The sequence below is a fragment of the Echiichthys vipera genome (genome assembly GCF_963691815.1).
Source record: "Echiichthys vipera genome assembly, chromosome: 22".
Lineage (NCBI taxonomy): Eukaryota > Metazoa > Chordata > Actinopteri > Perciformes > Trachinidae > Echiichthys > Echiichthys vipera.
In genome coordinates this window covers 19,885,353-19,908,583 of record NC_139847.1, presented here as the reverse complement: position 1 = coordinate 19,908,583, position 23,231 = coordinate 19,885,353, and the positions used below count along the sequence as shown (strand labels likewise).

Here is a 23,231-nt window from a genome sequence, read left to right as displayed (position 1 = left end):
GAAAGCCCATCACTTTTGTGTACGGCTCAGTGCTGAAAAGTGTTTATCCGTTTTATTTCAAATGTGTTGGCTATGAAATTATGATCAGCGCATGTTTCCTATAAATCAGTGTATTGAAAAAGGGCTACTTTAAAGTGCTAAAATCAAAAGTTGATGTTAGTTTTGGTTATACGTAGATAACCTCATGCTTTGTTAGGTGACCAAACCTTAAGTCTCTGCTGAGAGCGCATCTGATCAGATGTTACCAATTTTCAGCAACATGTCCAGGCATGAATCATGTTGTTATTTGCGTTTTTATTCTGAACCAACACAGTTGAACCAATAAGAGCCTCGGATGTATGGAACAAGCTGTCTTTACAGTTGACAGCGACTGTAAACAACATGGCCTCAACAACATGGCCTTAGTGGTAGTGTTGAACTACACTATAGTAGTTTGTAGCATTTACATACATTTGAAAATAAAAACATTTGTTACATCTCGGCATACAATGCAAGTTACTTACTACACAGCTGACTAATGCCCAGAATATTTGATTCAAGCCCAAAACCAGTTGAACTAGCTACAATGCTGTGTGTTTAATAACCAGCAGATCTAAATAGACATTAAGCTGCATGGAGCCGTTCCAGACCTAAAATACCTGCCCGTCAATGTTATGTAGCCATCATATTGTGCATGCTTTAACATAGTTGGCATTCGGCACTGTAACTTGGGTTGCTTAAGTTAAAGTGTAATTCTGGTGCAAAATCATCCCAAGGTCTTTTTCGACACCTGCATACATCGAATACACCATCGAGGCAGTTTTTTCGTATAACAACTATTAACGGAGAAATCCTGGATAGTCGCTAAGAGACGGATGTGGCTAACAGTGATTAGCTTGGGGCAGTACAGTGAAGGCATTAAAGCATCTTTTTTAACCACTAATACTGCTCAAAATAACAGCAAACCTCTGCAGCAGCATGAGAAGAGTCCCTACACAGGAAACAAAGCACCAATGGGCTCCTTCCTTTGGGATTGACTTTGGTAATCCACTTGAATGGACTTTACTATGAGAGGAGCTGGTACAGGGGCCAGTAGGTAAGTATTTAAGGGCGCACTCACGCTGTCCATCGGTACCGTGCCCCGGGCTTTAGGGTACTTGTCCCCCCTCCCTCTCCCCCCACGGGCCAGGCCCGTTGGTACTCACACTACCTGGGCCTCTGCGAATGCTTCTTGCTGCCTATACGTCATCACGCCGTAACACGTCACACGCATTGATTGACGTCATCGCGATGCGTCGCTTTGTTTACAAATCTTTCCATAGACCTCAGATTTATTATGCATCTTGTCCGACCATCGACCAAATCTGCAGTAAACACTCCGCATCACACCAACATGAACCTTTCGCCGCCATTGATTTAAATGTCCGCGCATGGTCCCTCCTTCTTTTTTCTATGTCCCAACAGGCGCACAGAAAATGACCTCAGAACCACCGTAGGCCTCGTGCTCGTGCTCATACACGTGTGCACGCTCGTGCTCGTAGATGTGCAGACGTGCTTTACAAAAGCCCACCTCTCCCAAACGGGCCGTGGACGTGGTTGCACTCACACTGATCAAAGAAACTAGACTTTACCCATAAAACCTGTTTGGGCACGGTACGGATGGATAGTGTGAGTGCGACCTAAAAGACTCTTTTAATAAACTCTGGGTTCTCTAACTACATTGTTGGTGCTTCGTTTTATGTGAAGGGACTCTTCTCATGCTGCTGGTTCCCAAACCTCAAAAATCATCCATTCCAGCAGTGTGACCTGGGGGTAGATGAGAGTAGTAGGAGGTAAATGTCCTCTGATTCTGTACTTTTGTCCACCTGTTAGTGTTTCAGAGCAGCTCTCCTAGTGCGAGTGTTACGCTGCATACATATATGAGTGGGAATTAGAATATGAAAAAAACTTTCACAGCCAGGTTGGGAAATGCACTGATTCTCTAAACTCAAAAGCTGAAGACTCTTTTTTTCCCTACTTTGTCTTAGCCGTTGGCAGAGAGCCGTGTTCAAAACATTCAGATTCCATTTTACCTGGCACTGACCGTCACTTCCATAGGTTCAAATGACAAACATCTCCAGCGGCATTTCTGCTGTCACTACTTACCATTACCGGTTGATTTAAGTCGTAGCTTCTCTGCCCTCTCCTCCTGTGTTTGACCGAGTGCAGCTCAGCTCCGAGACACACACACACACGGAGTGAGACACGGTCGACCTGCATCTTGTTTAAGTTACAGTGAGTCAGGGCAATGGCGAGTCAAAGTGGTCGTGGGTATTTACACTGAACCCACAACTGCGTTCTCTGTGCCCTGGTCACAGACTGACAGGCTGGAGGTTGTAAGGTTGGTTTGGGAGGTGAGAGGGGTTTTTATTTTGTGTAAAATATCCAAAAGAAATCATTTGTTGTAAGTAAATTGGATAAATAACTTTTTGACTCACTTTTACAACTGAAATTACTTTATTGTTTTGTTACAATAGAGAGACTAAAGGACTGAATTCCAGGCACCGGTATCACTTCAAATGTGAACGGTGGGGCTGCGCGTGGCTGGGGCGAGCAGTCGCCCCCAGAGGCTGAAGGTCTTCGAGGCAGCGGCCGCGGGTTCAACTCCGACCTGCGAGACTTTGCTGCATGTCACCCCCTCTCTCAACCCAATTTCCTGTCTGTTCTACATAATAAAGGCTTGAAAAACTGCCAAAAAAAATAATCTCTAAAAAAATGTGAACAGTACCCAACCCTAGCCTCTGTCCTCCTCTCTTCTGACAGCTGGGGTGCTTAAATGTATAAAGTGGGCAGTGGCTCCTTGTCGTGTTCGACTGGTTGATAAACGGTGCGGCTCGGCCCTGACACACTGGACACTGGGGCTTCTTTTGCCTCCAGAACGCCGACGCTTCTTGCAACAGCACAAAGCTCAGTCCCTCGTGCACTGAAGCTGCCCTCAGTTGCGCTCGCAAGTCAAGATCTTATAAATGATATGACGGGAAACAGCAATTGTGAAATATGAAGTCTACTTGTGCTACACTGGGGGGTTAAAACGCATCACAGGACGTTGCACTAACCGGCCATTAACGTGTAACTCCCACTGCCACTGATCCAGCCTATGAGCCCAGCCTCCGTCTTGTGTGTGTGATCAGGGATCCTAGGAGGTGGGAGGGTGGAGGTAGTGGGGTGGTGCTAATGGCATGCAGACTACTGAAGCCTGATCACATTCACTCATTACCCCCACCCCGACATCAGCACCAGCCCCCTTCCTCCCTCCCTCCTCCTGGGCCGCAGTGCTCCAGACAAAGACATACACACACACACACACACACACACACACACACACACACACACACACACACACACACACACACACACACACACACACACACACACACACACACACACACACACACACCTCAAAATGGATGCGTTGATGCTGCTTTTTTTTATTGTACTCAGCCCCACACGCAGATGCTAGGTGTTTGGTCCTGTGTGGACTGTGAGTCTGAGATGTGACTAAATGCGGTGATGGTAATTTCATCATGCGTCGTGCCTGCTAGCCGCCTGCGCTCTTTAAAGGTTCTTATTATTTTGAAGAGGCCGAGCCGTTTACCGGCCTCACATGGCTTTGTCTGTTTAGATTCTATAGGTGATGCGGTGACAGAGCCAAACCACGACAGCACATTATGAACTTAATGGACACGTACAGCAGTGTGTGTCTTTGGTTTCATGCAGCTTTCCTCAATAGCAAAGCGTTAAGTCTCCAATGATGGTGAAATAAATGCCCTGTTCTAAACATTTTAACCAACTTGAAAGGTGGTGCTTTGGTTATTATTGACTACCTTATCATCATACACTGATGAGCATTCACTATCTTGAGATTTTCCACTGCCGTATTCAGTCTAGAGCTGCAGCTATCAGTTATTTCAGTAATCAAATACTCTATCGCTAATTCCATCTGAGTAACTGGATACAAAATACTTTTTCTTATTGAAAGAGCAATAGTCAATATACAAAAGAGAAAATATGACGGCTTTCTTTAAATGAACAAGGAATGAACATCCTTTTTTTGAAAAATGTTCAAATTGCATACTGCTATAATATAATAATAATATAATAATATAATGCTTTAATATAAAAAAACGAAAGCCACTGAGTGCGTTTAGGTGTCACATTACAATACAGGGGGTCTGATACAAGTGCCACTTTCAGTCCGTCCTGTGTGACTTTTGCTGGGCTGGGCTCCGCGTGGCCTGTATAGGGATGTAGCGATACACTCCACTCACAAGTCGATACGCTTCACAATTTTTTTGTTCACAATACGATTTTCTCAAGATTGTTTAAATAAAGATAAAAAAAAATAATAATAATAATAAAATGATCTTATATTCACAGGAAAACATTTTTAGAGGTGCTTTTTTTTTCTTCCGAAAACTCTGTTGCAGTGCAAAGTGCAACTTAAATGGTCATCCTAAATAACAAAATACATGAAATATATCTCCTTTCTTTAGAAACAATCTCACAAGTTAACTGGTTTAATTAAATGTCTTAATTTACAAACAAATTTAAAATCTTGACCAAAACAAGTTCTGATGTTATGATTTACAAACTAAGCAATGGTGGATTTTAGATTTTCATACTCTTCATTCCACTCTTAAAATTGAGTGGTTAAAAAATTACGGAATTTTATTTCAACATATGTTTTTGAAGCTTTAGGAGGATTGAAGTTTTTTATTAAGATGTAATTATAAGATAGAAAAGCTTCCCATAAAAGTCTCTGATTCCCATAAAGCTGCTTCCAAGCTGGTCCCTAATGTATAAACATATTTTTTCTCCTCACAAATGTTACATTTGGAATAACCAAGACATACACTCAGCGGCCACTTTATTAGGCACACCTGGTGCTTGATAAAGTGTCAGTGTGGTCTTCTGCTGCTGTTCCCTCTCTGCTAGAAAGTAGGTGGTGTTGTGTGTTCACAGATGCTCTCCTGCATTCCTCTGTTATAACCAGTGGATATTTGAGTTACTGTTGCCTTCCTATCAGCTCCAACCAGTCTGGCCATTCTCCTCTGACCTCTGGCTAAAACAAGGCAAAATCCCAGTAGATCAGCAGTTTGTGAAATCCTCAGAGCAGCCCGTCTGGCACCAACAACCACGCCACGTCCAAAGTCACTTCAGTCACCTTTCTTCCCCGTTCTGATGCTGCTTTGAACTACAGCACCTCTTCACCATGTCTACATGCCTAAATGCACTGAGCTGCTGCCGTGTAATTGGCTGATTAGAAATTTGCATTGTTGTATGTTTTTAATCTTATCAGTTAAATTCTATACACACACTAGTAAATTTGCAAAGCAGAAACCTAATTGTATTGTTTTTATTTCTTACTTTAACTCCTACCTGGACTACTTACTGTAGCAACTGCAAACTGTGAAAACCAAAGACGTGTAATGAATTTGATCTGTAATGATTTATGTACTTCAGTGTTTTGTTTTATTTATGATATATGCACTACCTCGAGCGATATTATTGTAACTATTGTTATATTGTTTGAAGATTGAACAGTAATCACTGTTGTAAGTCTATTTGTGTGAAAAAAAGTTCCTCTCATTTCATCTTCATCCGCTTATCCAGGGTCGGGTCGCGGGGGCAGCAGCTTTAGCAGGGGACCCCAAACTTCCCTTTCCCGGGCCACGTTAACCAGCTCTAACTGGGGGATCCTCAGGCGTTCCCAGGCCAGTGTGGAGATCTAATCTCTCCACCTGGTCCTGGGTCTTCCCCGAGGCCTCCTCCCAGCTGGACGTGCCTGGAACACCTCCCTAGGGAGGCGCCCAGGGTTCATCCTTACCAGATGATCCTGAACCACCTCAACTGGCTCCTTTCAACGCAAAGGAGCAGCGGCTCTACTCCGAGTTCCTCACGGATGCTGAACTTCTCCCCCTGTCTCTAAGGGAGACTCCAGCCACCCTCCTGAGAAAACCTGTTTCGGCCGCTTGTACCCGCGACCACGTTCTTTCCGTCATGACCAAACTTTCATGACCATAGGTGTTACGAAACGAAAAAAACAAAGATTTGCGTGAATAAAACTATGCCTCTTCCCCATTGGTTGTTGCGTTAAATCTTACCCAGATACGAAAGTGCTATTTTCTGATTGGCCATTGTGTAGCCCCTGTTGTTTTTTTGATTGGCTGGTGAGTGCCAGAGGAGGCACGCTTGATTCCTGCCGGTTCCATAGTGAGAGCAGCGCTGCTGCAGCTTATTATAAAATGTTTTTCTGTGTGAGAAATCCAATGTGTGGCGGGAGTGCGTGATATAGACCCAAATGCGTGACTGTCACGCTCAATGCATGACACTTGAGAGCCCTGTCAACTTGTCTCTTCTCTTCGACCCTCACCATTTTCTATCTCTTCCTCCACTTTGTAACCCACTCTTCACGCTATGTGTCCACTATGGACGTGGTTTCCACACCCCTTTGTGCAACCATAATAATAATCCCTGCGGAAAACACAGTGCGCCAGTATATTACAGGCCTGGTTTAAGCATGGGAGATTTTTTCTTATGTGTTTTTAACATGATTTTGACATAAAAGTGTTTAAGAAGTGGCAAACTCCTTTGAAGGTATATCTCTATAAGTTGTGCGTAACGTAAGAAAGAGAAACAACTATGCTGGAATATGTTTTGCGGTCATCACTGCCAAACAGTCTTCTCTCTGCCTGTGTAAGAGTTTCACACACACTCACACTCTCGCCGACAGTGGGAGCGGTTTCTGGTGGAGTTAGAGATGGATTTTCTTTCAGGATTCCGATACCTGCACTTGCATAGACTTGCATACTATAGTATCTGAGGCATTTCTGATCTTGGTGTCTGCATCATCAATATAATAGTAGTTTTCAAGCCATATCGTTAATCTCATGGTAGTTTGGACTTGACATGTTGCATTTGTCCACTCCTTTGGAAATATCCGCTCTTTAAGTCTTTGGTAACACAAAATACTATTTCCGGGTCCAAACGCTCCATCAAACAACAACGGCTGAACCTGTGAACAATTACAATCACTTCTTCAGAACTCCAGACTGCGACCAAAATTTGAGAGTTTGCGACTGAATTTTACATCTAGCTGCACATGCGCGACCAGATGTCTCTCCATATCAATATGTAAGAGGCCAAACGGCAACAGGGTGCACCTTCGTGAGTACTGTAGGCTACACCAAGTACTATGCAAAGACACCTTTTTAGCGTTAAAATCTCGTTGCGTCTCGTTCTTGTGTATCGTCTCGTCACAGCCCTTATTCTGAAAGTACCAACATTGTAATGTCTTCATCTATTATTGATTTAACGTGTGCGCCCCTAAAATCTTCACTTGGGGCCACAGTGCTCCCAGTGACAAAAGTTAGTCTGGAGCCCTGTTCTTTGAGAGACACCTCTTCATCGGTAACGCTGAGGTTAAATAAAATGATGCTGTGTCTTTTTACTCAGGTCTGTTCAAACAAGGACCACTGCACTGTAGAAATGCAAGGCTTGGACCCGGAAATTGTATTTTGAAAGGGCGTTGCGTCCAGACTTAAAAACTGGATTGCTTCTAGTAAGATGTTACCACCTGAAGTTGGGGCGTGTTCTTTAAGGTTCAGATAAGGAACGCAAATTTGAAGCAATATCTTTAATCCATAGTCCGCCTTAACAATCCATGTTTGACGATTCATTAATAATTGAGGAAATGAGTTAAGACGTTTTTTTCTATTCGAAAACAGCTTTAACCACTGACATGACGTGTCTGTAAAATCAGTCCACGACTAGTGTGTTTGTAACGTAGCTACCGTTAGCCCAGCTGCTCAGATGTCCCAGGGATGAACAGTACTGTTGCGCCAACCTTACCTGTCCAGTTACTGCCATCACTAAAATGCATTTAGACTAAGGGCGCACTCCCACTGTCCATCCATATCATGCCCAAGCACGTTTAACGGATAAAGTCTATTTCGGCACGCTTGCCGTCCACGGCCCGTTTGGGAGAGGTGAGCTTTTGTAAAGGACGTTTGCAAATGTAACAGCACAAGCGTGCGCACGTGTACGAGCACGCGCACGAGGCCTACGGCAGTTCTGTTGTCATTTTCTGTGCGCCTGTTGGGACATAGAAAAAAGAAGGAGGGACCATGCGCGGACATTTAAAACAATGGCGGCAAAAGGTTCACGTTGGTGTGATGCGGAGGTGGAGTGTTTACTGCAGATTTGGTCGATGAAAAGATTCAAAAACAGTCGACAAGACGCACAAAAATGCCGAGGTCTATGGAAAGATTTGTAAACAAAGCGTATACACGCAAGAAGCATTTGCACGAGGCCCAGGTAGCATGAGTACAAACGGGCCTGGGCCGCGGGGGGAGAGGGAGGAGGGGACAAGTACCCTAAAACACGAGGCACGGTACGGATGGACAGTGTAAGTGCGCCCTAAGAGCAGGTGAGACAGGTAGGGGGACAACCTTACCTGTCACAGAGTGATGTATGTGCCTAACGAAGAAGTGTGTGTCCGCTCCTCCTTACTGCTGCCGCTGCTGCTGCGGCTCATTTCTACTAAGCCTCGCTTTATCTGCCTCACTTTTTTTTCCATCACTGCTTCCCTCCTCTTCCTCGTCATTAGACACACACACACACACACACACACACACACACACACACACACACACACACACACACACACACACACACACACACACACACCAATTCTTTGTGCAGAACAAAGGGCCCTTGATCTGTCCCCGAGGGCCACAGCCTGCAACGGGTTAATTCTGACTTGCCTTGTGTCTTTGTCAGAGCAAAGAAAATGTGTGTGTCTGCAAGAGTGTGTTCCTAGCTCTCTGTGTGTGTGTGTGTGTGTGTGTGTGTGTGTGTGTGTGTGTGTGTGTGTGTGTGTGTGTGTGTGTGTGTGTGTGTGTGTGTGTGTGTGTGTGTGTGTGTGTGTGTGTGTGTGTGTGTGTGTGTGTGTGTGTGTGTGTGTGTGTGTGTGTGTGTGTGTGTGTGTGTGTGTGTGTGTGTGTGTGTGTGTGTGTGTGTGTGTGTGTGTGTGTGTGTGTGTGTGTGTGTGTGTGTGTGTGTGTGTGTGTGTGTGTCATATGTTTGGGGGATGGGCGCCTCAGGTTTGGTACACAGGGTTTCCTACTTTGTCTGGCAGGGACTAACCGGACAGGAGGGGGGAGGGGGGTTGAGAGGTTAACAGAAAAGGGGTGTGGCTTAAGGTACGTCCCTCTCTCTCTCTCTCTCTCCCCCCCTTGCCCTCACTGACAGGGTTTCCTGTGGCTGAGTGCAGGGGCGGAGTCCACGGAGATGGAGCGATATAGTCCCTCCCCTCAAGCTTGAAACAAATTACTCACCCGCCTGAAATTAGGAATGCGCAATCTAGTGGCCACACACACACACACACACACACACACACACACACACACACACACACACACACACACAGCTGCTTATGGCTTCATTTTTTTTTTTTGATGTATCTTACTGGCTGTGTCACATGGGTTTGGTCATTTGAAACAGCGGCATTGTTTTACTCCAAGTCCATTAATAACTGTGTCTGTGGGCCTGTGCATTGTAGTGGAGGGTAAAGATCAAGAACTGTTTAAATTCTTCCATTTCTTTTAGAAGCCTCGATTCAAGAAAGCACACCGTTGATCAGCAGGACCGATTCTCTCGAACCTGATAGTTTGATGATCTTTGAACCTTTTATTAAGTGCTTTTTACGAAGGATTAGGAAGGAAATACAATAAAAGCAAAGTATGAAATACACAATAAACAGTGACCCTCCACCCCATCTACTTGCGGGCATCCAAGGAATGAAAAACAACACATATACCGGCGATAGCATCCAGCTAAAGATACAGCGTAACGTTCGCTTACTAGACCCCATGGCCTGTGCTGGAGTGGGAGATGACTGAGAAACAACAGTAGGCATCAACCGATAGGAATTTTTTAGGTAGCTGAAGACTGATACGGACTGCTGATTTTTGGATCCGATACTACTTTTGCTCCCACAGTTTACATCATCAAAATTACAAAATGATTAAAACAAATGTTACGAGTCTCAACTTTTTTTTTTTTTTTTAAAAAGGAACATTTATTGAATTTAAAGACGTCTCCAGCAACACAGAGCTGCCTGTGGACGCCTGTCTGTGAATAATGACAGGAAAAACACAGCAGCCCGATACAATACACCTAAAAAACACAAATATGGGCCGAGAATATGAGCCAGTGTGTCGGTCTATCACTAATCTACACCTCAGGTAAAATGTTTTACCTAGAGAATGTGTGCATTTTGAAAATATGAGACCTTTTTATGTCTGCAGCTGGTTAATGGGCCGTCACATTAAGAGCAGGCACAGTGCTACATCCATTCAACTCCATGAGAGACGTGTCTGCGTCACTCTGTGTGGTAATATCTGTGAAACGTATCAGCGAATGCAGCAGCCCGCATCGGCCGATACCGGTACCCTTAAAAAAACACAAATATTAGCTGGCTGACGTATGGGCCTGTCAATAAAGGACAGAACTGTTATGTCCGCCTGCTTCCTGCCTCAGTGGCAGGCAGTGACCCTTCATTCAACTGTTGGACATAGATGATGACATAGATAGATGGACATAGATGATGGCACTGGAAACACTTTCCAGAGTTTGAAAATCCAGTCTGTTAGTAGTTTGGATTGTGAGAAGCCTTCAGAATCCTGGATCTATTACTCCAACTGGACTTCATGGAAACTATTTAGTTCTCTCACCTGCACCTGAAGCAACACACAGGGCTGACATTGACAACAACTCATGATAAACTTTTGGCTCTGATGAAATTGTCCTCTTCCCACCCCATGTGAGAAAGAAACAAACCATGACAGGATCCACATTTCATGCTCACACTCAGGACTACTTTGTGACTGCTCAGGGCCCGGCGGCCACCAGGGGGCAAAATCTTTTTTCTCCCCCAGGTCTGAAAACCCTGAAACCTGTGGGGCGCCGATCCAAAGGTTGCAGATCAGTGTTTCAGACCTTTAAGCCAGCAGGACGTGTTGGAAGTGTGTACCTGTGTCAGTGTATGGTGTGTATCACGTCAGGAGAAAAGGCGCACTCATGCCGATTTGTGTTGCAGGAGAATTCGAGGAGGAGTCGAAGCAGCCGACGCCGTCTGAACAACAGAAACACCAGCTCAAACACAGAGAACTCTTCCTGTCCCGACAGTTTGAATCTCTACCTGCCACTCACATAAGGTATGTGTTTACTAACAGGAGAGACTGACAGAGCTGCGGTCACGTTAGACTCCAGACACCTGCCACGCTCAGTTGGGACTGAACAGCTGAGGAAACGCTCCTCGTCGGAGCCCTGTGCCCAACTGCTCAGGCTGAGATACGTCGTGTCCCTGCACTGGAGCATCCTCTCCAGCTGCTGATGAAGGGGTTCTCAAGGGACACGTGTAGACCACATGCTGGACTTAGTCACGCAGGCGTGTTACATCAGTATCCATGTATGGTGGCCACTCTGTGTTCTTATCGCAAAAGCAGCTGCACCAGCAACACATGTACAAGTTGTTACATTATTCCTTTCATATTGATGATTAGAACAAGACAGAAGAGTAATGATTTATCTTCAGATCGGCTTTTTAAGAGACACACTGATACAGATTAGAGGGGAAAATGAACAATGTGGCAGCTGATTAAAAGAGTTTGCACCAATGTACAGGTGCTCAGAAGGCTGCTTTCATAACAGAATAATTAAAGGATATTTAACATTATAATACATTGTACATACAATATATGACAACGTCAGCTAATGGTAGAATAGAATAGAATATGAATACTTGATTGATCCCCAGAGGGAAATTTAGTTTGTTACACTTGATATATAAAGAATGAACAATAACACTCAATAAGAATAATAAATACAATGGAATAGAATATGTACGTTTAAACATGAGCCACAAACGGGTATTGTTAATGAAATAAAATGTGTGCATTATTTTTACTATATCAGGAAGAAGGGAATATGTGAAATATGTCTATTAGAATACAATATATGAAAAGATTGAACTAATAATGCTGTGCAGAAATTTCAGAACTGAACTATGAAATGAACTTTTGTGCAGTAAATGCAGTATTGGTACAATTAATGCTCACAGTTGCATTATTGTTGCATTAAACAGGGTTCGTACGGTGCTTGAAAACACAATAAAATTCAAGCATTTTCAAGGATTTCAAGGTTTGAAGAATGCTTGAAATTGTATCTGTGTTGCATTTCTTTCACAGCCAATAGCTATTGAACAGAAATTTAATTTCTCATCCTTCTGGTGTTACAAAACACAAGTTTAGTTGTTTATAGAACAATACCATCTCTTTTGATGGGATAAAAATGTGAAATAATCCTTTTCAATATGTATTTGTAGGAACATGTCATTTATCACAGCCCTAAGGTGCTGGAAAAGCTTGATAATGGACCTTAGAAGTGCTTGATTTGACCTGGGAAAAGGCGTACGAACCCTGATTACATGCAAACAGATTATAGTGTCAGAACGTTTTCATATTGCAGCATATCAGAAAACATTTTCTCTGATGCCCATAGATCCAATATGCCTGTGATGATATGAGCAGACTGATAAAACGCTCTGGCTCCAGTGTTTTGTTTGTTGTTAAATTCGTAAAACGGTTTTGGAAAAGTGGAGTCGCTCAAACACACTTGCCTCTTCTTCAACATGATCTTTATTGAGTTTTCACAATGTTTTCAAAAATACATATATATACAGAAATAAGAGTGCTCTCATGTCGGGGAGAACTAAATGATTGTCCCGCAGATAAACTGTCCTTCTTTACAAGTCAGGTATTTACGAGATAACACAGAGCAACACTTAGGTGAAAGACTACAAAACAAACAGAAGCACAAGAAAACCAACCCAAACGATCAATAGTTGGCCCAAGTTATTTCACTATTGTGGATGGATAGATCAAAAACACAAATTTAGATGTGCCGTTCACACAGAATAAAGAAATCACATATCAAGAGAAAAGAAATGGCTTTGGATCAGTGCAGAGGACGGCCGTCAGTTTCATTCCCCACATCATTTATCTCCATTTATTCCATCAAATATTCCACATTTGCTTCGTAACAGTCATTTAATTGGCTCCTGTATTTTCCAAATATACAGTCAGTGCGTTTTACACATACATGATTGTTTGTGATAAGAAACCCGTCTTTAGCCATGATTGGCTTATTCTGGGCCTGATTTTCTAGTATGCACGTCTTTGCATCAAACCTTTGAAACCCTTTGAACCCGAAGAGAAAAGTTGAGACGAGCTCTTTTCTGTCCTCTCCTGTGAATGTCAATCATAAGACCGGTCTGACTGAAGAAATTGCTTAAGTGAAATAGAAAGTCTGCTTGTGCTCCACAAGGGAGGTTCACGCTCCTCTCTGTCTCCTCAGGGGGAAATGTAACGTCACCCTCCTCAACGAAACAGACGTCTTGGCCGGCTACCTGGAGAAAGAGGTAACACACCATCTGTTCATCCGTCATCAGCACATTATTAGAAGAGATTACCATTTAGATTCCATGATTAGTTTTCACCTGAATGAATGAATCATTGGAACAATGTGCATTTTGCAAGCAGCTGTAACCTCTTACTGTGTGTCCAGGACTGTTTCTTCTACTCGTTGGTGTTCGACCCCGTCCAGAAGACCCTGCTGGCGGACCAGGGCGAAATCCGGGTGGGCTCTAAGTACCAGGCAGAGATCCCTGACAAGCTAGCTGAAGGTGAGCACAACATTTACGGTCAGAAATACCAGGCAAGCAAATGTTTCCTGGATTCACTCACTGCCTGAGCTATTTCAACCTATATATGTATAAAACGAAGAAGAAACCGAGCAGAAGCAGCAAAGTGTAACCCGGTTCCTCCTCGTCTCAGGTGAATCAGACACACGCATCCAGGAGAAGCTGGAGACCAAGGTGTGGGACCCCAACAACCAGCTCAAGGACCCTCAGATCGACCAGTTTCTGGTGGTGGCAAGGTAACGCTCCCCTGCCATCTGTCACTCAGTTGCATCATCATCACTAAATCCTGTTTCCATGACGACTTCTGACTCTGCCTTCCACAGGACAGCTTTTCTACAGGGAATGTGTGAATTGGCAACAAGTTTGATAATCTCATGGGAACATAAACCTCTTTTCATGGTCGATGCATGTAACATCATGTTTGCAGGAGCTTCACACTGTAAAATGTTCTGAGACTGAGGTCAGAATATCACTGCCTGGACGTATTTGTTACTACTCAGGGTATATACAGTACATATTTGGGCTACCATATACAGCATATACCAGAGATGCATACAAGTATGCCTTTAACACTGTGGTTTAGCAATGGAACGATGTTAATACACCAGGAGTTCCCAGACTTTTTCAGCTTGAGACCCAAAACAGAAACTTGGTGTCTCATCCAGACCCAGACTTACAGAAATATTGTTAATGGAGAGTGAGGATGCTCAGCCAGAGAGCGAAAACAGAACATATATCACAGCATTGTTACTGTGCTGACTGGCAGCCCAATAAAAATGGGTGGGCCCTGACTTTGGGAGAGAGTGTCCCACACCAGTGTTTGGAGGTCCAGCACAGTTTTTGTAAGGATCTACACAATAAGTGGTATTTTTGGAGGGAATCCTCCTGCTGCTCATGAATTGGTCCAATGCTCCACCTAGTGTTCATTTAGTGAACGGTCAGCACTTCACTGTTTGCTCATAAACAGTACTACTGCACTATCTCCAGACAATAAGACTAACCAGTGTCTGTTTTTCAGAGCTGTGGGGACCTTTGCTCGGGCCCTGGACTGCAGCAGCTCCATCCGCCAGCCCAGCCTCCACATGAGTGCAGCCGCAGCCTCCAGAGACATCACACTGGTGAGGCGTGTGTGTGCGTGTGTGTGTGTTTCTTTGAATTCCCATGGCAAATGTCTTCTGTATCATTTATTGTTCGTACAAAACAGAACAGTTTACTATGTGAATAAACATATCAAGGTTGGATTACCAATATGACTGCACTATGACATCGGCACTTCAGTGGTATTAGCCAATAATGGCTTTAAAATGACGTCGTATCAGCCCTTCGTGAGCGTTTGTGCCCATGTGACGGACTGTGAAGATGAGGCCAGAGCTTAACCATGTCCCCTCATCCTGTAGCTGGAAAAAATATGATTTTGAAGGATGTAAATTAATTTTGGGATGAATTTGGGACAAGAGTTGAAAGAAGAAACCCCTGATGATGTTACAATGAGCAGCGATGAAAAATAAACACACACACTTTTCATATTAGACCTAACATAAACACACACACAGCACATAGATAGATCCGCAGAATCAGACGCCTATCACTGCCGGTTTTGACTGTCCGTCCCTGTGGAGGGATGCTGTAGTTGTTAACGACACATTAGGAAACAAAGCTCAGGAAAGGTTTCAGCAGAGGCACCCTGAGCCACCAGCCTCTGGCCTGATGACAGCCTCAGCTGCAGGGGACCGTTAAGCTCGCTTGTTATTATTATTGTTCAAGTTAACGGTTGGCTCACACTTGACTAAAGTCAGCAGCTGACTTTTGCATGTAGAGTGAATGAGCTCCAGAGAACGTTCCATTAACTACAGTATGAGGAGTCGGAACCCTGCGACAGCTCAAATCATGTTACTAATATTACCCACTCACTTACTCCTCCTCTTCATGGGACATGAGGCTGCAATCAGATCCCTCCATCTCATGGTGTCTTTGGGAACATGACAGGTGCATGTTGTCCAGCCGAGCTCCACACTTCTACCACCAGCTAGCAGGTCCGCTTCTAGCTTTAGCAGGACCGCTTCTAGCTTTAGCAGGGCTGCTTCTAGCTTTAGCAGGACTGCTTCTAGCTTTAGCAGGACTGCCTCTAGCTTTAGCAGGGCTGCTTCTAGCTTTAGCAGGGCTGCTTCTAGCTTTAGCAGGTCCGCTTCTAGCTTTAGCAGGGCTGCTTCTAGCTTTAGCAGGACCGCTTCTAGCTTTAGCAGGACTGCCTCTAGCTTTAGCAGGACCGCTTCTAGCTTTAGCAGGACTGCCTCTAGCTTTAGCAGGGCTGCTTCTAGCTTTAGCAGGACCGCTTCTAGCTTTAGCAGGACTGCCTCTAGCTTTAGCAGGGCTGCTTCTAGCTTTAGCAGGGCTGCTTCTAGCTTTAGCAGGGCTGCTTCTAGCTTTAGCAGGGCTGCTTCTAGCTTTAGCAGGGCTGCTTCTAGCTTTAGCAGAACCGCTTCTAGCTTTAGCAGAACCGCTTCTAGCTTTAGCAGGACCGCTTCTAGCTTTAGCAGGACCGCTTCTAGCTTTAGCAGGACCGCTTCTAGCTTTAGCAGGGCCGCTTCTAGCTTTAGCAGAACCGCTTCTAGCTTTAGCAAGACTGCTTCTAGCTTTAGCAGGGCCGCTTCTAGCTTTAGCAGGGCCGCTTCTAGCTTTAGCAGGACCGCTTCTAGCTTTAGCAGGGCCGCTTCTAGCTTTAGCAGGGCCGCTTCTAGCTTTAGCAGGGCCGCTTCTAGTTTAGCAGGGCCGCTTCTAGCTTTAGCAGGTCCGCTTCTAGCTATAGCAGGACAGCTTCTAGCTTTAGCAGGGCCGCTTCCAGCTTTAGCAGGACCGCTTCTAGCTTTAGCAGGACCGCTTCTAGCTTTATCAGGGCCGCTTCTAGCTTTAGCAGGACCGCTTCTAGCTTTAGCAGGGCCGCTTCTAGCTTTTGGGGCCCGTTGCAGAAACCACATTTTCTGGAGAAGCACACCACTGTTACCTCACTATTTGCCTCTAGTCTCTAATATTTCACATTCATTTTAATAAAGATCTTGATGATTAATCGATTGTCTTATTATTCGTACGGTATTTTATTAAAGGTCGCTTTAAATGATTTTAACTAATGATAATGTTGAAAAGCAAAATTTTAAATTCATGTCTGCCCTCATCGTTTGTGTGATGAGTTTCACAGTTTTATCTGAAAATGTAACATTAACATAAAAATAAATGTGGCATTTACCCAGGGAAAGACCCATATGGATTTTCTTCTTCATCAGCCTTAGCCGATGACTGACACGCACTGATGATTTCTTTGAGCCGATATTTGGAGCCAATACTACTTTTTCTCCCTCAGTCTACATCATAAAAATGACACAATGATGAAAACAAATGTTACGACTCTCAATAAAATAAAACAAAAAGGCACATTTATTGAACTTAAATGCATCTCCAGCAACACAGAGCTGCCTGTGGACGCCTGTCTGTAAATGATGACAGGAAAAACACAGAAACCTGCATGGGCTGATAATGATGCACCTAAAAAACACAAATATCAGCCGATAATATGAGCCAGTGTGTCGGTCTATCACTAATATACACCTAAGGTAAAATGCTTTACCTAGAGAATGTGTGCATTTTGAAAATATGAGACCTTTTTATGTCTGCAGCTGGTTAATGGGCCGTCACATTAAGAGCAGGCACAGTGCTACGTCCATTCAACTACATGAGAGACACGTCTGCGTCACTCTGTGGTAATATCTGTGGAGCGTATCGTTTCTCAGAGCAGCCATGTCTCTAATGTCTCGACCTCCTCTCTGCTCTCAGTTCCACGCTATGGACACGTTGCAGAAGAACAGCTATGACCTGGCCAAAGCCATGTCCACCCTGGTTCCTCAGGGGGGTCCGGTGCTCTGCCGCGACGAGATGGAGGAGTGGAGCGCCTCAGAGGCCATGCTGTTTGAGGAGGCTCTGGAGAAATACGGAAAAGACTTCAACGACATCCGCCAGGACTTTGTAAGCTCATCTCCTCTGCGTTGTATATACTGCGTGTTGACTGGCGGTGATACTGATGTCTGACTGTTGAGACACATTCTAAACTTTAGTATGAGGTGGAGCTGAACTGTCCTGTTTGTGTCTCTCAGCTGCCCTGGAAGTCTCTAGCCAGTGTGGTCCAGTTCTACTACATGTGGAAAACTACCGACCGCTACATCCAGCAGGTAGGTCTGCAGTAAGTCAAAATCACCAAAAGCAATGACATTTGGCTGTGACTGCCCTTTTTTAACAACCCCATTCACTGTTTTCTCCGTCAGAAACGACTAAAGGCAGCAGAGGCCGACAGCAAGCTGAAGCAGGTGTACATCCCCACCTAGTGAGTATTGCTGTGAACTGCTCCATCCTGTAGTACCTTTGGTTAGAACTGCCGACAGAATAACTGGTTCCTCTCCACCCCTCACCAGCACCAAACCCAACCCCAACCAGATCATGGTGCCTGGCAGCAAGCCTGGGATGAACGGGGCAGCAGGCTTTCAGAAAGGACTCAGCTGCGAGAGCTGCCACAGTAAGTACACACAGCTGCAGGAGAACACCACTGATCACCACAGTCACCGCTCAAAGGACAGCTGACTGTCAGCACGTTCAGGTCATTTAACAACCGTCAGACGGGAGTTTACAGTTTAAGTCCAGGGGATAATGTCCTGAATAAGATGAAGTGATGTGAATATTTCTTGTTTTATTGTTTAACAACACTAAAGACTGGCCATTCAATAATTTTTTAATTGAGAGTGGAGTCAGTAAGAGTATGTCACAAGACTAAAGTACAGTATTTAAGTTACAGAAGAAAGTACTTAATATAAGGAACACTTATTACAAGAATAATATATATAAAATGATTCTTACAAGAATGAGATCAAATAACACTTATTACAAGAAAACATGTATGATAGAAGATTAAATGAGGCACATTTTACAAGACTAACATCAGAAGAAGTAGAGAATATAAGCTGTCATGTAGAAAATGCCCCTGCACACTTTGTCATGTCATTGTGTCCATGAAGTGAACATGAATCGTTGGTTGTCTGCCTATAGAGATGCCCTCTCCTAACACTGACTGTCCCTTCACCAACCCAGCGGCCCAGTCTCCTCAGTGGTATGCCTGGGGTCCCCCCAACATGCAGTGCAGGCTGTGCGCCTCCTGCTGGATCTACTGGAAGAAGTACGGAGGCCTGAAGACCCCCACACAGCTGGAGGGCGCTGCTCGAGCTGGCTCTGTGAGTCCCCTTCCTCTCAGTCTCTCGGAACGTTAGGTCGCGTGTTTCAGTTCAGTCAGAAGAGCACAGCTGCTCAGACATTGTTCCCAAGAGTTGACCTCTCACAATGACATGGTGCAGCCTCATTGACTCTTCTGCCTCTGCGTCCAGGAGTCAGGCCCCCGCGGTCACATGACACGCCAGGAGGTCCAGGGCATGTCGCCGTTCACCCGCAACGAGGGTCGAGCCAAACTGCTGGCCAAGAACCGCCAGACGTTCATCCTGCAGACCACCAAGCTGACCCGCATCGCCCGACGGGTGTGTGAGGACATCCTGCAGCCTCGCCGCGCTGCACGCCGGCCCTATGCTTCCATCAACGCCAACGCCGTCAAGGCTGAGTGTAGGTCCACACACACACACACACACACTGCTCTCACTAAGTCTCCTGGATAATGTTATTGATAAGGTTTATGAGGGTTTATGTGCAGCCATCATGTGTAAAAAAAATGCATTCAGTGTGAAAAGCTTATTTTGAAAATGCTAACAAGGAGAGGTTAGTTGGTGTCACATCCTTTGGATTAACCAGTTTCATTGGTTGTGTCTTCAGGTATAATCAGGCTGCCTAAAGCCACAAAAACCCCTCTGAAGACCAAGCTGGTGCCTCGACCGTCGCTGGCTAACATAGTGAAGGATTTAGGTAAGAGCATGTGGTGGGAGCACCACTTAGCAGCAAGTCTCCACCTTTCCCCGTCTTACTGGTTTTTGACGAGTGTTGTTGTGTCTCAGCCATCTCAGCTCCTCTGAAACTCAAGGCGTCTAGAGGACCCCCAACCCCCATCAACAGGAATCAGGCCAGCCAGCCCCGAGTGGGCCAAAGCCTGCTGGGGAAGAGAGGCTTTGACAGCGTTAGTATTACACACACACACACACACACACACACACACACACACACACACACACACACACACACACACACACACACACACACACACACACACACACACACACACACACACACACACACACACACATGCACTACTGGTTTATGCGCACATACACTGGAGTTACACGTCCAACACTTCCTCTTTTTGTCTCTGTTGAGACAAAAGCAATCAACCAATCAACTTGCATGACTGGCCATAGAATTCAAACAAGAGGGACTTTGTAAACATCTCTTTTTTTGGACACCTTCATGTGAAGCCTCCCAGTGTTACATAAAAATATGAGCAGAAAGAAGAAGAAGAATTACTTTATTGATCCCGCAACGGGGAAATTTAATTTTTTCACTCTTATTATTAATCATGTTACACACACAGGTCCGAAATACACACACATGCACAGACAGGACCTATATACATGCAATTAAGGAGAGATGTTAGAGCGAGGGGGCTGCCAGTGACCGGTGTCCCGAGCAGTTGGGGGTTCGGTGCCTTGCTTAACAGCACCTCGGCAGTGCCCAGGAGATGAACTGGCACCTCTCCAGCCACCAGTCCACGCTCCACACCGAGACTTCAACCAGTGACCCTACGGTTCCCAGCCAAGTCACCCATGGAGTGAGCTACTGCCCCCCCCTCACCAGTGCATACACAAAGCTGAAGTTTGCAGCACTCTGTCTACATGTGAGAATGTCCCTCTAACACAGAGACTTGGCATCTTCAGCAACATCAGTCTGATCCCCGGCTGTTTGCCTTTGAGGTAAATGGTTGATTCGCTCTCCTGGTTTGTCATTGGTTCACAGGCTACAGGTGTGCCCTACCCAGCCAATGGCAGGCCGTATACTTCAGGTATGAGGACCACCTCTCAGTCGGTCATCAAGCGGCAGAAGGTCAGCCAGGGGGAGGCCCCCAACCCGGTGGTGTTTGTGGCTACAAAGGACACCAGGTAGGTACATGTGACTGTTTTACTGGTGTCACTGCAGCCCTGTGCTCTGACAGCTGAGGCAGCAGGACGGGAGGAGAAGAACAGTCCACCAGCATGTCCTCTGAAGTTTAACTGATGGTGGATTTTTTCTGCTGCTCAGAGACAGAGGCTGCGTTAGACATATTTAAAAGCATTTCATTTAATATATTCTCGTATTTTTAATAATTAATAAAAACAAAATTATATATATTATTACTTATTCATTATTTGATAGAACACTAGCATGTTTTTTAAATAACCAAGGCACTTCAACAAAAACCTTTATTTAGTGAAAAAACAGTGATCAGAATGAGAGAACAGTGTTGATTGTGTCAGAAGAGAAGATTTCAACAATGTTTTCTTCTCTAGGATTTAAAACTGAACAGGAAGTGTAGAGGCCACAGCTTTGAATGACTTCAGCACATCTGCTCCCACAGGACATCACTAGTTTCTCACACTGCTCTGGTTTGATCTGGGTCCATTCTGACTCACTCTCTAACACAGTTCACTAACTGGAGTGGGTTTCTTACACATTACTTTGTCACCAAGGATTTTCCAGAGATTCTCTATGGGGTTTAGTTCTGGACTCTGGGCTGAACATTTCATTGTTTCAATATTCTCAGCTTCAGTGAACTGCTTCACCTGTTTTGCAGTAGGACGGGGGTTCACATAAACATTTGCATTCACCTGCCGTGCAGCTGTGGCCTCTCTGCTGGAGCTGCAGTTTACAGTTTAAAGGTCGCCTCAGTAACGTTATCAGGTTCCATATTAGAGCTGGGTTTAAACCTGAAATATTGATAAATAGGAACTTTTGCTTTCACTTTGACACCAAATCCTCCAGCATGGCCTCCATCGGCAAACTCTTCTGACTCCTGCTGCTGCATACACTTTCAGTTGAAGTGGACATGGACGGGGTGTGAATTAAAGTTAGGGCAGACGGTCTTCAGTGTTTTAATCTGTCAAAAGGACGGTCTTCACATTTTCCTGTCACTGTTAGAATATTTTTCAACATTGATAGATTTCTTTTGTTACCACGACAGAACATGTGAGCGCATCAGTTTGGTTTCGGCTGCAGCTCACTGCCTTCATCAGCCGACGGTTTGACTGAACCCCAGTGAACGTTGACTGATCTTTTGCTGCTCTCTTTGATCCAGGGCTCTGAGGAAACACCTGACCCAGTCAGAGATGCGTCGGGCGGCCAGGAAACCTCATCTCCTCGTCCGGATCAAACTGCCGCCGCCGCCCCCCCGCTCCCTGGCCATGCCCCTGCTCCCCTCCAGCACCAGTGAACCCATCGTCCTGGAGGACTGAAGGGGAATGACGGACGGGGTCTTTTAACAGGACATGGGGGTCGGGTGGGAGCACAGTACGCCATACCAGTAGTCTTTTATTTCCCCTCTTTCCAGTGTCATCTTTCTTTAGTCCTCTGTTAATTCCCAAACGTTGATGTGTCCAACACACGCGCACACACACAAACACCACCCACACACGCACACACACTTAGATGACTGTACACTTCCATTGTAATACACACAACACCTTGGGCTTTGTAGTATTTTATTCCAGACCCTGAATTATTTTTGCTCCCTTTTCAATGCAGCCTGTTTTTAAATGTGTAATTTAAATCAAGATATTTCTCATCCTGAAACAATGGTGATAAAGCACACTTTGTTTTTTCTCCACGTCTCTATCTTTGTGTAAATATATGCACCGTTTAAGTGGTGACACCCCCAGTGTGTGAGGAGAATGGGGTGGGGTCGGGTGGGCGGGGGCTGTGGGACAGCTGCATCTGGCCGAAGGTCTCATTTGATTAGAAGGTTTCACTGATACGCTCCGTTACTCCGTTCCCTCAGTCAGTGGGATCACACACTCAGTGTTTGGTCCTGCTTTTCTCTCACAGACGGCACCATGTCAGCTCCTCCCATCAGCCGGGAGACAAACACACACACACACACACACACCTGTTCAGAAACTCAGAAATCCTGACCGGCCAAGTTCGTCCCTACACCTTCTTCCACCTCTGTCCCTCACTGTCAAAAACACAGTGAGCACAAAACATGAGGGGTGTGTGTGTGCGTGTGTGTGTGTGTGTGAGCCTCACACGTCATGTTTACCGTATATTGTTGAAAAGTAATGCGACGCCCGTTAAGAGGGGGTCGATTGCGTGACCCCTGTTCTCCAAAGTTGTCTTTGAAATTTGTCGGAGAAGTAAGGAAAATCCACATTTGGACATAATTCAAAATGGCAGAAAATGAGTCTGATTGAGTTTGAGACTTCTGGTTCAGAGGTTATGGGCAGACAGA

The 23,231-nt window shown here is 45.0% G+C and overlaps 1 protein-coding gene across 2 annotated transcripts in view; it reads left to right on the top strand.

Annotated features, from left to right (window-relative positions):
- mta2 (metastasis associated 1 family, member 2) overlaps positions 1 to 22,668 on the top strand; it is a 43,090-nt gene extending 20,422 nt beyond the window's left edge. The window contains exons 4-18 of one of the 2 annotated variants that reach the window (XM_083937463.1): positions 11,120 to 11,237; positions 13,438 to 13,501; positions 13,648 to 13,765; positions 13,917 to 14,019; positions 14,802 to 14,901; positions 17,609 to 17,797; positions 17,926 to 18,000; positions 18,094 to 18,152; positions 18,241 to 18,341; positions 18,911 to 19,050; positions 19,201 to 19,429; positions 19,637 to 19,726; positions 19,816 to 19,934; positions 20,768 to 20,910; positions 22,083 to 22,668. In XM_083937463.1, the coding sequence (XP_083793589.1) occupies positions 11,120 to 11,237; positions 13,438 to 13,501; positions 13,648 to 13,765; positions 13,917 to 14,019; positions 14,802 to 14,901; positions 17,609 to 17,797; positions 17,926 to 18,000; positions 18,094 to 18,152; positions 18,241 to 18,341; positions 18,911 to 19,050; positions 19,201 to 19,429; positions 19,637 to 19,726; positions 19,816 to 19,934; positions 20,768 to 20,910; positions 22,083 to 22,239 (1,805 nt within the window). In that variant the 3' untranslated portion in view covers positions 22,240 to 22,668. Of the gene's footprint in view, positions 1 to 11,119; positions 11,238 to 13,437; positions 13,502 to 13,647; positions 13,766 to 13,916; positions 14,020 to 14,801; positions 14,902 to 17,608; positions 17,798 to 17,925; positions 18,001 to 18,093; positions 18,153 to 18,240; positions 18,342 to 18,868; positions 19,051 to 19,200; positions 19,430 to 19,636; positions 19,727 to 19,815; positions 19,935 to 20,767; positions 20,911 to 22,082 lie in introns of both variants that reach the window. The other variant, XM_083937462.1, reaches the window with a different exon arrangement.
- The last annotated feature ends 563 nt before the right edge of the window (positions 22,669 to 23,231 follow it).